Genomic DNA, 13,658 nt, shown 5'->3' on the forward strand with positions numbered 1-13,658 from the left:
AAGTTTTTTTTTCTTTTTACACACAACAGACAAAGTCAGTCTTGGAAGCAGCTAGCTTTAAGGGACTCCTCATTTTTCCTTTGTAATAAGTGAAACAAGTTGGTGTGTTGGCATTCACGCAGTCATACACATTGAAATCCTGATACCAGCAGTTATTTCACATCCTGTTTATAGTGCCTGGGCAAGGACACGGTTTAAGTTTGTAGAGGACATGCTTGAGAATATGGTTTGATTTCTTGAGAAAAAAAAATCAATTTTTGGCAGCAAAATACTTATATACTGTGTATAAAAGATGGATGTAACCTTTGATCTTAGCCTGGAAAGTGAAGCCAGTGTATAACTGTCTTAAACATACTTTCTTTATAATAGTCAGCAGAGGTTGCTGCTCTGGTTGCAAAAAGAAGTCAAGTTACATTTACGTCCATAAGAAAAGGACCCCATTTCTCACAGTATTTGCAACCATGGTAAAAAAAAAAAAGCCCCAAACCTTTCTGATAAGTTTATGGTCTTAGTTTAAGTCTTCTTAAAGATATAACAATGTTACTTTTTATAAATTATGGTCGCATTTAAAGCAAAAGAGACAAGAGACTGACCTACTTTTCACATGTGATGTTTTGCTTCATAAAAACAAGATGGTAACAACCAAAAAGTGAGGCTTTAAAATGTGGTTACACCCATGTTTTATATACAATATACAGGTGCCCTATAAAACAAATATCTCGTAAACATCTGACATTATGTCCTACAGCTGTAAAAGTAAATTAAAATTTTTCTTTATTTAGTCCATTTCTTATAAATTATTTTTGTTTTGCTGAATTAAAAATGTGACAAATATACCTTAAAAAAGTCACTACCTCAAATATGCTTTTGAAGAAGTGTACATGTGGTTATATGAATACGAGCTTTACCAGGGTGTGAGCTGCGTGGATGTAAACACACACAGTTTATTGGCCTCTCAAGGACTCCAGTTATCTTTGGCGAGTCAGTTCATATCAACATGTGGCCCTTCACTTCACCTGATCAAGTGTCACTAGAACACCAGTCTCAAATTCATTGCTTGTTCAACAATGGTCAGCAGGATGCAAACAAATTAACAAAATTAAGCACAAAAATCACAGGGAAGAAAAGGGAAACAGATGCAGTGCTCATCATTCGGTAGGCTAATATTTGTCATAAAGAGATTGTTTTCATTACAAAAAATTAAAAAATAATTACCAGGACAAAAACAAAACAAACAAACAAACAAAAAATAAATTAGCTAAAGAGTGAGAGCAAGTGTTCACATTCAGAAGTACGCAAGTCTAATCTGACATTTCTACATTGTTCTGTCATTAAGTCTAAACATTCATAACACAACATCTCATTTGCTTTAAAGTAAAGCTAGCTAAGAATAAATTAACAGGCCTGGCAAATGCACTGCATCTTTGATGCACCTAACATTCTTAAATACTCATAAATATTCATCAAAAAACAATTACATCTAATTAAATAACATAAAATTATTAATAAGTACAAAACTAGCGTGTTCTAAAACACCTCATAAATAAATACAGCATCGAACAGAAAGGAAAAGAAAAATACAGTGTAAACTTTGGCAAAGCTAATCATCAAGGGTAAAAGGGTTAAGAGGGAGATTTGGCAACAAAAATGTGTTCGCTTAAATTAATTCACAATTAAAAATATAAATTACATTAAATAAAAAAATCGCATATTGCAAAAACACACAAAAAAAAAACCCTAAGAAGGAATACAGTAGTAGTAAATTTGGCAAATAATTTTTAAGTACTTAAAAACAAGCAATGAAAACCTCTTTGGGACTGTTTTTGGTTTCATACCCTTCCTATTTCATTTTCATTTATCTTTTGTTAGTTTGGCAGGTTTAGCCTGTATTAAATCCAGACGAACTGCAACTAGGAATGGAAAATGGCCACCACCCCCTGAACTGTAAGTCACGCCCCCTCCTTGGGCGCTGTTAGCAGGACGGGACAGCCAGGTGGGTGGAGGATTTCTTTGGACTAGAAGCTTTACATACAGAAAGACAGAGAGAAAACTAAGGATAAAGCTATTTGACCGATATTTTAGCAGTTTCTCTCAGCAGATGTCGACTTGGTCTTTTTTGGTTTGGTTTTATTTATTGTTGTTGTATTCACGGAGCAGCAGCATAGTTCTTCCCCCCAAGGAACAAGCTAACATGAGCTTTCTTTGCTACAGAAAGGGGATTTTTAGGTTTCTCCTACAGCATGGCAAGTTGGGCTACAATTTTTACAGAAACCTTCTATCCAACTTTAAAAACTTTTTAACCCTAGCCAGCCGTGCTTTAGTCCGTCAGCTGAAATTCACTTCAGGGTTACAGTAATTATTGTTATATACTGTATGATAGAATAGATTATTGTACAGGTTTGTAAGTGGTCCAAATCTGATCTTAAACAGCATGCAGCTTTTTCTTCTTTAACAGATTTTTAGCTGGGTTTGGGTTGAAAAGCACAAAGTCAGACTTGGCATAAAATAAACTGATTGAAAAGTGACAGTGTGCTACTGTTAGTACAGCAAAAAATCTTTGGTATGCACTGTACAGTTCAAATAGCACTACCGCTGTCATTCTTTCCATAGCAGGAAGTGTGCTAGACAACAGCAACTAGCTAGAATATTTAAACTGGGTGCAAGCATCACAACTAGCTGATGTTGTTTCTTAATGCTAATTCACCAAGCTCAAATATGTTGTCCTATTGGAGTTGGAGGTAGACATTGACCTGTGTGAAAAGCTAAAAGGGAGAAACTTTTGAATTTTCCAAATACTCAAGTAGTTCTCCCTCGGTGTGCAGCAGAAGATTGTTTTTATGTGTGGTGTGGTCTGGTGGTAAAGTTTGCAGGTAATGATGGCTACATTGATGCCATGCTGAAGGAACAACCAATAAAAGTAAAAGCTGTAAGTTTGGGGTAAATGATCCACAGAAAAATAAAATTAGCTTTTTGCAAGCTCATGACCTTAAAAGCTTAGAAGTAGCTAGCTAGCTAGCTTACAATCAAACTAGGTTAATTGAAAGAGACATGTTGGGTAAGTTTGTTAGCTAACTGCATAAAGGAAATGCTACTAGTTTTAAAATCAAATGATAAACAAGGCTTTGGGATGGCCTTTATGCTAACTTCCAGAACAGCTTAAAACTATCTGATAAGCTAGCTAGATAGCTTGCAATCCAAGTAAAGTTTTCAAAAGAAAAATGTTGGCTAAGGTTGTTGGTTTTAATAAAGCTAAATGATTGCTGAAAATCCAAATTGTTTTAAAATACAAGCTAGATCAGCTAATATAAGAATCCAGAATAGTGTATAAGCCAGCTAGCTAACTCGTAATCAAAGTGAGTTCTTTGAATGAAACACGTTGACTGAATTTGTTGGTTTTAATAAAATTAGACTGAAGGTAATACTACTTGCTTTAAAGTCAACCAATGAACAAGTTGAATTAGCCTTTAAGCTAACCTTTAATGTTTAATGTATAACAGGTGATCAACAATAATAATAAAAAACAACAACACACCACTATCAACAGTACATATGCTGCAGGTATGTTCATGCTGGTTAACAAAATGGGTATTTTATTTGGGGGGGGAGAACTGCTACTGGAGTTAACGGTGAATCTTTGGTTTGTTAGCTGATGAGGTTTCTGTTGTTCTTTTAACCTTTTTTTTACTTTGAAAAACTGCATAGGCACACGTTAAAGACACTCTTCAACCGTGAGAAACACATTAATGTTCTGCCTTTTTTTGGGTGGATCGAAGGGAAGAAAATGGTCAACGGTGTCCTCCGTTCGTTCCTTCCCTCCTTCTCATGTGGTTTTACCCTTTTTCAGTCCCCAACTTGCTTCCCCTTAAAGATTGCCTGACTTAATATCAGGCAGAACAAAGCTACTTCTCCATTCTCGTGGTGTCATCCTTCATGTCCTCCCTTGTCATCGTTGTCCTCCATCCTCGACGTTGTCGGTGCCACTCTTTTTTTCTTTTTGTTTTTTTCTTTTTTTTGGTAATAATTCTCTTCCATCATCAGTTTTTCCCATTTGTTGGAACAGTTAGGTGCAGAAAAAAAGTTTTCTTTGGTTTCGATTTGTCAATAAATAGAAAAAGTCTTAAGTGTCCTTTTTTTTTTTTTTTTTAATGTTAAATCGTTCTTAAAGCCTTTGGCTTGCCTCTAACCAGGCCAAGACTCAGCCTGGGGTTTCTAAGGAGCAGGGGCTGCTGACTGGCGCGTTTCCTTTGGTTTGGTTTCCTTTCTTTTTTTGGTTTGATAGCTTGAGTGAAAGATGATTGATGAAGTGACTGCAAATGGTAAAGGCTGCCAAAACTGAGCTGGAGGTGATGGTGCTTGAGGTTTTGTGGGTTTGTTAGTATTTACATCATGCGTAAAGGCTGTAAAGTGTGACAGTAAAACCTTCAAATCAATGGGTATTGGAGGATTTGGTAGCTATGGATGCTTGGACACAAGGACAGTCACAAATATGGGCAGAAGAGTCTAGTTTTTGTGTCACAGCCCATCTGTCTGTTGACTGTCCATCCCTTTTACCAAGCATCCAACTTTCCTACACTGCAAACAAACTACATTTTTGAGTGTTGTCCTCAAACTTGCATTGCATTAGAGCTGATCTTTTCAAGTTGACATTTGCTTTATCTTAATAAATCAGCACAGTTTGATGTACACATTTATCAAAGATCATTTGTTTGCAGCAAATGCTCTTTTCCAACCCACTGACCCTCTGGAAGAGACAGACTAACCAGGCATCGTCTTTAGATTGTCCTCTTTAACTATTACAAAGGCCCTGATTCGCCTGGACAGTTTGTCCTTCTTGGGCTCAGATGGTTAACTGGTTCTGCGGATGTGTTGATGCAGTGGGAGGTTTTGGTTTGCTTACCTGTGGTAGCAGTGAGGGCAGATCAAAGCTTTCCAAAAAGCATCTTGGCTTAAAACTGGATTTATACCAAAAAATTTTCAATCCAGAACATTCTTTATTCTTAAAAAAAGTTAAAGTTTTGGTTTCAATATTTTTTGTGGTTGACTAAAAAAGAGCGGTAGAAATCACTCTCAACATAACGTAGCCTTGTTTTCCCAATAATTGTGCTTTTTTTTCACAAATTTTGACTTAAGGGTCCAAAGAAACCAATGTAGGAGCATTTTTGTGGCATCTTTCCGATTTAAACTGGGGATAATGTCAAGATTATAAACCTAAATGTCACCTGCTTAGTGTTTGTTCAATAAGAAATTAACTCTAGTGCAACAGAATAGATGCAACTAGATGGTGAGAAAAGGCGGCTGGCCGGCCGATGCTTATTTAATGCCAAGATGTTTGCAGGGTTCTTGCGGATGACTAATTTAAAGCCCAGAACTTCTTGACATTTTTTATTGTCTTAGATTTAATGTTAATAATATTGAACTATTATCCCCATCCTACTTTTAGTTCACCACCTTGAGGATCACAGATTTTGGTCACATGGTTATAAATTTCAGCTCTAGTCTGACTTTCATTGGTTTGAAAACCTCGTTTTTCTTTGCAAACCAAGGTGGTATTAATGCTAAGATGCTTTGTGGAGTGTGCTGCCCTAATGGATGCGTTTATGGTAACAGAAGTGATGGGTAGGTGAAGCAAGGGTAAACTGGAGCTTAGCTTTGGTTTGGCTGTGAATTCAGGGAAGTGATTGGGAAATGACTCTTTAAATTTGTGTGTGTGTCTGAAATCAGTTTGTGTGTCTGCATGTTTGTTTGTACATTCGTACAGTACATTATGTGACAACAGACGCTGAATGGATTTCAGCCACTGTTTAAAAAAAATGGCATCCTGAGTTTCCTAAGATGTGATGACCACTCGGCTTGGCAGAGAGCCCCGGTTCTATTGCAAAGAAAATGTGCTTCAAGATTGTGCTCACGTACATCATATATATTCATATATTATACAGTAATACTCCATCAAACGCTAAATATGCTGAGAAAGCTTGTAGTTGGCTCAAATTATGAAGAAGTTGCATGTGCCTTGGTGAGTATTTGTGTGTGTGTGTGTGTGTGTGTTTGTGCTTGCATATTTTGCCATTTCCTAACTTAAAAAGAAAAAAAAATCCTCACGTTCCCCTTTAAAGAGCCAAATCTTTACATGTTTTATCCAAAAAGCTATGGAAATTTTGTCATTTTATAAACAAGAGTTGGTTATTGATCACATGCATTTAAGGGATCGGCTTCCTATTTTCACATTAAAATTTGTATAGAACATGTTAGAAATCAACTCCTCAGTTGTGATAAAAACAGAGACTGCACAGCCAAAAAATCTTCCTGAATAATATATAAAAGACTCTTTGAGCTATTAAAAGCTGAATCTGAATTTTGAGGGGTACGATTTGGAAATTTACAAGAAAAAAGGCTAAATTAACTAGATTTTTAGTGTGAAATTTACAGGAAATATACCACAAAAAAAAAAACCCCTCAAAATCTTTAAGGAAGAAAAGAACATCAAGAATTGTATAACAAATAAGAAATCCTGAAATGAATGAGGAAAAACTCTAAACTTTTTTAAAGATTGAAGTCATAACCTACAGCTAAAATTGTGAGATTTTTATTGTAAATTTTTTAGACTTTTTTTTTCTCCTGAAAATGCTGTTGTATATCAGATAAACTGATACATTTTTATCAGCAGAATACTGAGCTGGAGTAACTATTAATGTTATTTTGAATAAAACTGTCCAGATATCCTGTGAAGAAAAAGAACTACCTTCTGTTTTCAAGATAAATAACAAACTTTGATTGTGCAGTTTCTGAAACCCAGCTTCTAAATTAGGATTCTTTCGTGAACTGATGTGTCGGCTTTGGACATTTGAGATTAGAAATACCACAAAATTTCCACACAACTCCTGCTTATCTCCGAGCTTCTATCACATTCTGTGGTCTTAAAGCTTTCCTTGCATTCCTGTTTGGTTGGTTTCTAGCTTATATTGCATAATAGAAAACACGCATCGTCTTCTCGTCTTTGGTATTTGGGCTAGCGTGTCAGCTTATTGTCCAAAAGGAGACATCAGCAGTGAACGTCAGTGAGGTTTGAATGCACTAAAGATTAATTTACCCTTCAGCTTCTTAATGGATGTATGATGAATTTGCAAAAGGCGGTTTGGCTAAAACAAGTCGTGGCAGTGAGCAGCCCCTCTCTCAGTTTGTCACTCTTGACAAAAGCAAAAAAAACCCCAAAACAAAACCAGACAAACAAAAAGAGTAAAAAGTTTGGTTTTCCTCCACGCTTCAACTGGACGAAACCTCAACCCGCACCCTCCATCCCTCCCCAAAACTCCCACCCCCTCCCTGACTCCCCATTCCCCTCCTCGCTCTCTATTATCACGCTTTGGTACAAGTGCTTGACGCTGAAGATTGGCCGCCAGGGCTGGCTCCGTCGTCTGTCCATTTGTCCAGGCTCCGGCGGCGGGCGTTCATGAAGAAGTTGCTAACGGTGGTGAGTTCGAGGCCCAGCTGCTGCGAGATAGTGAGCTGCATCTCTTTGGACGGCCGCTTGTTCTCCTTGAAGATGGCCAGCAGGGTGCGCCGCTGCAAGTCGGTAAAGACCAGCCGCGACTTCTTTGGCGTATTGTTGCGGTCCTTCGACGTGTCCTGTTCCTTTCTCTTGCACGCTGCAAAGCAAGTGTGAGAGGGTGGGGGAAAGAAAAAATAAGAGGGGAAAAATAGAAAAGTGTTATTGTTTGCATTTGAACAACAGTTAAATATTGGAGGGGGATCTTGCAGTGTCCCTCACACGAAACACAAACAGAAGGTCTTGTTTACAGATGCTCATGTTCCTGTGTTGATCTGATCTGTGTACCTTCTGTCTCGCCATGTTTTCCATTGTGCCACCGGGCTGAACTTTACTTACTTGGCTCATGCTGTGATGTTTCACTGATTAGAAAACACAGGAGTTGCATGATCGTTTGGTATCTAAGTGTGCTTTAACCTCTAGCCTACTTGGTTCATTTCCTGATGGATTTGGTTGTATAGACTGTGGTAAAATCTGGCAATCAAGCTTTATTTGTGTAAAGTGAACAACCAGAGTAAGACTGCACTGAACTTTGAATTCTCATCTGTTGAATTATGACAGATATACTCTTATGTGTGATTTTGTTTAATACCATCAGGACTGTGTACTGTGTTTGCTTTACTTGCCACCTTGCTGTGAGTGTTTCTTCCAACCTCTGATTATGTTAAGATGGTGTACTTGTTTTTTCTGTGCACCTTTTTCCAAAAAGAAAAAAAACCTTTAGTTTTGCATCTGCCTGCCTAAAGCACATCATGTAATGCTCAAAAAGTGACCTTTAATATTTGAAGTCACTCATTCTTATTCTCATGTCTGCTTTAAACTTTAAGGATCCTAACTTAGTGAAGTGGCCTGGCAATATCTTCTTACAGTCACAGTAACAGCTAGTAGGATTCTCTAAATAGTAAGGAAAGTTACTCCAGTGCTTTCTTTTTTACTTCCTTTAGCAGAAGATACACTGGAGCATCCTTAATGAGAGGAAAGCAGACATTTATTTTCCATAATTCAAAAGGAAGCACTATCTGACTTGTTTCTGCCACTGAAAAAACAAACAGTTGAGTTATTACATTTGAGTAACTCTAATGTAATAACTCAAAAATTAACTCAAAATCAAGAAAATAACTTGAAATTTTGAGTTATTAAGTTGAACTTTTGAGATAATAACCCCAAATGGTGACTTCTGGTTGCCAAAAAATGTTATTTTCAGTGGAAGAAACAAGCTTCTATGTGATGTTTTTCCAGCAAGTTGAAGGTAGGCTGACCTGTGCTAAGTCTACCACACCTGTCCCCAATTAGCCAATCAGCCCTTCTAATACATACACAGCCCTCCAGTCTTTCTCCTCCTGCTTGCTCGACTTTCTTGCCACTTTTTGTTCTTGTTGCAGTTCAGCAGCTCTTTGTGATTTTCTGGTTTTGTTGTTTTTTTTATTCGTGTATGACCTTTAAAGCTGTTTGTTTTTAACCTGATGCCTGCTCCTTTCCTGTAAGTGTTTGTTTTCGCTGACTGCCTACGTGTACAACCTCAGCCTGAATCAAAGATTTGGATTATTGTGGGCTGGAGCTGTCTCCTTTATCTTGGTGTAGAGCTGCATTTTAGCCCGATACTTGCATTGACCCTCTCTGACTAGATCAGAGTGCCGAGGGATCACCATTTTCCATCATGAAGTAACTGTAGTTTTCCTGTCACTGATTAACACCTGAAATGTGTCTGCTGCTGTATAGCAGCCAGAGAGGGCAGAGGAGGAGGATGAGGAGGTCTGTGTGTTTGATTTGATTACCTCCCTGAATTAAGTATGCACGAGTCAGAGCTGATCAATACGAATCAGGTTAAGGACTCAATTCAGTCACAAAACTATTATGTAAGGGGAAACTATCCTCTCTGTAAACACACACACAGAGTGACATCCCTCTCCCAGCTTTGTATCTCAGCATTTAGCGACCTGACAAGATTAAATTAATTAAGGACAGCACCTTTATTTGTTTCCCTGTCTCATTACAGGAACAGATGGATTTAAAAATGCACCGTTCCCCCAGATATTACCTTTTAAGCTCAGAACTGGCCTTTAAGGAGTGACTAGTCCTATAAACACAATCAGTCCTTGTACCATAACGACAGCTTTGTTTTTTTTACTTGGTCTGAGAGACATTTTTCTGTTGGTTCTGACCATTCATGACCCTGAAATATTGTACATGAGTAAAACAAACACCAATTAAAGAATCTGACTAAGAAAGGAATTGGTGATTTTTGCTGGCTAAAACCTCGTTGCGGAGCATTTATACAGGTTCTGGTATTTTTGGAAACACTTTTTTGGACTTTTCTAGGAAAAACTGCCTTAACTTTGAAATATGTTCCCCCTTTGAGTTGAATTTCAGGAGGTGCCTTTCAAAAAGGCGTCTGGAGATAAGTGTGAATGTCTTTGTGTCTGTGCTGTTAATCATGTGGGGAGAGATTCCTCTTCCTTTGTTCTCGCTGTCAGGAGTCTTGTGGTTGTAGTTAAAGTGTATCACTGACAGGTGGCACTGTTGATCTCTGAAAATGAAGGCAGCTGTTACCAAAAAAACCAAAAAACCAGCATTGAGAAAATATATTCATCCTCAGAGATAGAAAGGGGAGAGTCAGAGAGTCATCTCAGAATCATCATGACTGTAGAGAAGAGATATGTACAACAAATATCAATAATTATATTTTAAATCACAACTAATGACTTTATTCTGTACCTGCTCTGCATGTTGAGCCTTTTAACCTGTTTCCTATATATTCCTAATTATTTAACTATTTTTTTTAACAGTGCATTTATTTCCTATGTTTTCTTAGGACTCCTTTTATATTTTCAAATTAGATTTTAAAGATTGTTGGTTATTAATATGAAGGTAATTAGAGGGCTTAAAATCTGCCACAGGTTTGTTAATTCAAAGTTTAAACTAGAGGCAAATGTTGGACTTTGGACACGACTATTTACTGGATGATCTTTGTGATAAAATATTTAACTGTGAGCTAACAGACTGAGGGAGGTACACCACTCTTCATACTTCTTATTAACAGCTTTCATTGCTACCTGTTTCTAATACTGCTGCTGTAGTTTACCCCCGGCTTTACACTCGCTTTAATAGGCGTGAAACAATGTTCTCGACTTTGAGAAATAATATTTCATATTTTGTGTGTGAATTTGAAAGCATGCACAGCTTCAGTTCTACTGAAAGGCTGAGAAGATGGAAAAATGAAATCTTAAGCGATATGAAATGGTTAGAATCAGCTTTTTATCAGGAATATGTGACCCCTGCTCAGCACATAATCCCTATAACTGTTGTTTTTATGTGTTTCTAAAGTTGATTTCAGAATAAAATGTCACAAAAGAAATATTTACTAAAACATTTAAATTCAAGTCCGAGGCATTCAGAGTCCTGCAGCGGTCAAAGCCACCACAGACTGAAGTTTCAGCATCATACACTCCCAGATGGAAAGCCTTTTAGTAGGCTGTACACATACTCTTGAAAAAAATTTAGATGATCCGCGTGAAATTTTCAGAGCTGCAACCAAATCAATTTTACACCACTTCAAGTGCCGCAGCCTAAAGATATCGTAGCATCATCATTGGGAAAGCTGCACCAGTTCAGCCCAGTGAAGCAAAGTGTGGCATGTTTGATGCAAGTGTTTTTGTGAGCTTTGAGACCTCTATATCATCAGTGTTAAATAATCTATGGATGTAGCAAAAATCATACAAATTATAAAAATGTATTTTAAAATGTTAAAATTTAATTTCTTTTTTTTTCTTTGTATAAACTCCAGTTTCTAAAAGGAATTTTTTTGCATTTCAGTGTTAACATCTGTGACACAGAACAAATTCTTTTTATATTATGGGACTCATTTTATATTAAGTTCACTCAACAGTGAAACTATCCTTTCTGTCAGTTTATCTACAATTTAAATCCTGATATTCCTTAATGTATGCAAAAGAATCACAAATTCAACAATAAGTCTCAGTTTTTCTGCGTGATGAATAAATGCTGCTGTAGTAAATGAAACAAATCTGTCAGAATGACTATTTAGGCTTAAATTGTAAGAAATAAATGTATAAAATTATAGGAAAGCTCTATTATGTCATTGCCTAAACTTATGTAATTATAAAACCAAGTTTTGTTAATTCACAGAACTCAATGTAAAACAGAGAAATTTAAAATATTAAAAAATAGGAACTTACTTGTCATTCAATTGTTTATATATTGCTCAATTACTTTTCAGTCACAGGGCAGGTTTTTATTAATAGGAAAAGATACAAAACCTTTGGAAAATCCACTTAAAAGTCCCCTCCACATTTTCCAAACCTGTCCAGTGGGCCAGGTCGGAGTCTTTGCTGGGTCGATTTTGTCCCATAAGCCTTATGTTTCACATCTGTGATGTAGAGGAACAGTAATACCCATTGGTACCCTGGATGGTTAGATCTGTGTTCTGATAATTCACTGAGCTGTTTGGCCATGGAAAAACCCCAACATGGTGCACGTTTTTTATGCAGATGTTAATCTTAGAGCGTTTCTCATCTATGTCGTTCAGCAGTCGGTGATCCTGCTCTGTAACTTTATGTGCTCTGCCACTTCTTGGGGTTCCTAAACACTTTACAATAATCCCGCTCACAGCTGATCGTGGAATATCTAGGCTGGAATGACTTGTTGCAACTGTGGCATCCACTTGAACTCAATGAAACTGTATGTTTGTAAAGGCAGTATGCATGGCTAGGTACTCGCTTTTATACACCTATAGAGGTGTGGTCTAATATTTTTTATCTGCCAGGCTTTGTTAAAGATGCTCCATTTAAAGTAGTTTGCCATGCTGTAAATAGATTTTAAATGTGCTCTCTCTGACTTTCTCGCTTCCTGCTTACTGTAGCTAAATTAAAAGCAGATCAGCAGCAGTTCACCCCACACAAGTTTTTTTTTTAACTTAAAAAAAGTGCAGACACATCTACGTATAAAAAAAGGGAGCAATCAAACACAACCACCCCTCTTCCCTCCCGTTCCCCACACACACCCACACACACACGAACACACGACATTCAATGGAAGCACGCTTGGGTGGTTCATTCAGCCTTTTTTTTTCTGCCCGCGCCCTCTTCTGTTCGAGGTTACAGTAAGGATCAAACACACAATTATATTATTCAAAAGGGGTTTACCGGTTTGAGGAGGGGTGAGAGTAAAGGTGGGGTGAGGGGGTGGGTGTTCTTTAAAGGTAAGGGCTGAATCAATGGGATCAATAAGGCAGGGCCCCTCTGCCTTTCATTAGCTTTCTCAGCCACTCTAGACATCCGAGTGTTGCTAAATGTGTCTCTAACTGCACACGAGATCAGCAGAAAGTACTGAGAATCACTCCTGTTTTTTTCTCTCTGAATCAGCTGTCATGTTATTTTTACATCATCTGAGTAATCATCACTGAAATCTCAATTAAAGCATTTCCAGCACAATATTTACTCTCATAGTCATCTATGTAGTCACAAGTTAGCCTTAAATAGAGCTAAGGCTTTTATTGTCTAACCATTATCTAAAGTCTTTGATCTGCACTGCAAATTTTCCACTTTTATACTAAATTGCAACATTTATAAAAAATGATTAAGTCATCCAATAACAGTTTACTTTTGTTGTTGAATTGTTGCTAGAGAGCACACCAGAGACGTTATAATCCTGATTCTAATGGAAAACTTCAGTCTACCTGGGGATGAACTTTTTCTAGTTTCTGAGATGGGTGATACATCTTCAATACTTCAGTATGGCTATTAAAAGTAATTTGGCGAACTGAACCAAGACTGTGTTTCACAGCTAACTCAGTTCTATTAAAGCAGACATAGGTCATTAAGGGTTGGCCAGTTACTATGATCCATTTTATGTGAAATCAAAAACATGTTTCAGAGTAAAGGAACAGAGAATATTTTTTTTGCTAAGCTGCAAACTCTGGGTGCAGTTTCTCTAGTGAGCAGTTGAGGCTCACTCCAAAAGTGTGTCAGTTTCCACAAAGTCTTTACAGCAGTGATAAACATCTTTACAGACTGCTACAGAAATGGCTTTTATCTCGATAAACAGACTTTATTGCTATTTGGAGTTTGCACAAGTACTTCATGTTGGTGGTCGATTG

General features: G+C 37.3%; 1 protein-coding gene across 1 annotated transcript in view; it reads right to left on the reverse strand.

Annotated features, from left to right (window-relative positions):
* Positions 1 to 1,817: 1,817 nt before the first annotated feature.
* Positions 1,818 to 13,658, reverse strand: part of onecut2 (one cut homeobox 2) — a 45,249-nt gene continuing 33,408 nt past the window's right edge. The window contains exon 2 of the mRNA XM_080874130.1: positions 1,818 to 7,643. Within this exon, the coding sequence (XP_080730256.1) occupies positions 7,354 to 7,643 (290 nt within the window). The 3' untranslated portion in view covers positions 1,818 to 7,353. The remainder of the gene's footprint in view (positions 7,644 to 13,658) is intronic.

The sequence above is a fragment of the Rhamphochromis sp. 'chilingali' genome (genome assembly GCF_963969265.1).
Source record: "Rhamphochromis sp. 'chilingali' genome assembly, chromosome: 2".
NCBI lineage: Eukaryota > Metazoa > Chordata > Actinopteri > Cichliformes > Cichlidae > Rhamphochromis > Rhamphochromis sp. 'chilingali'.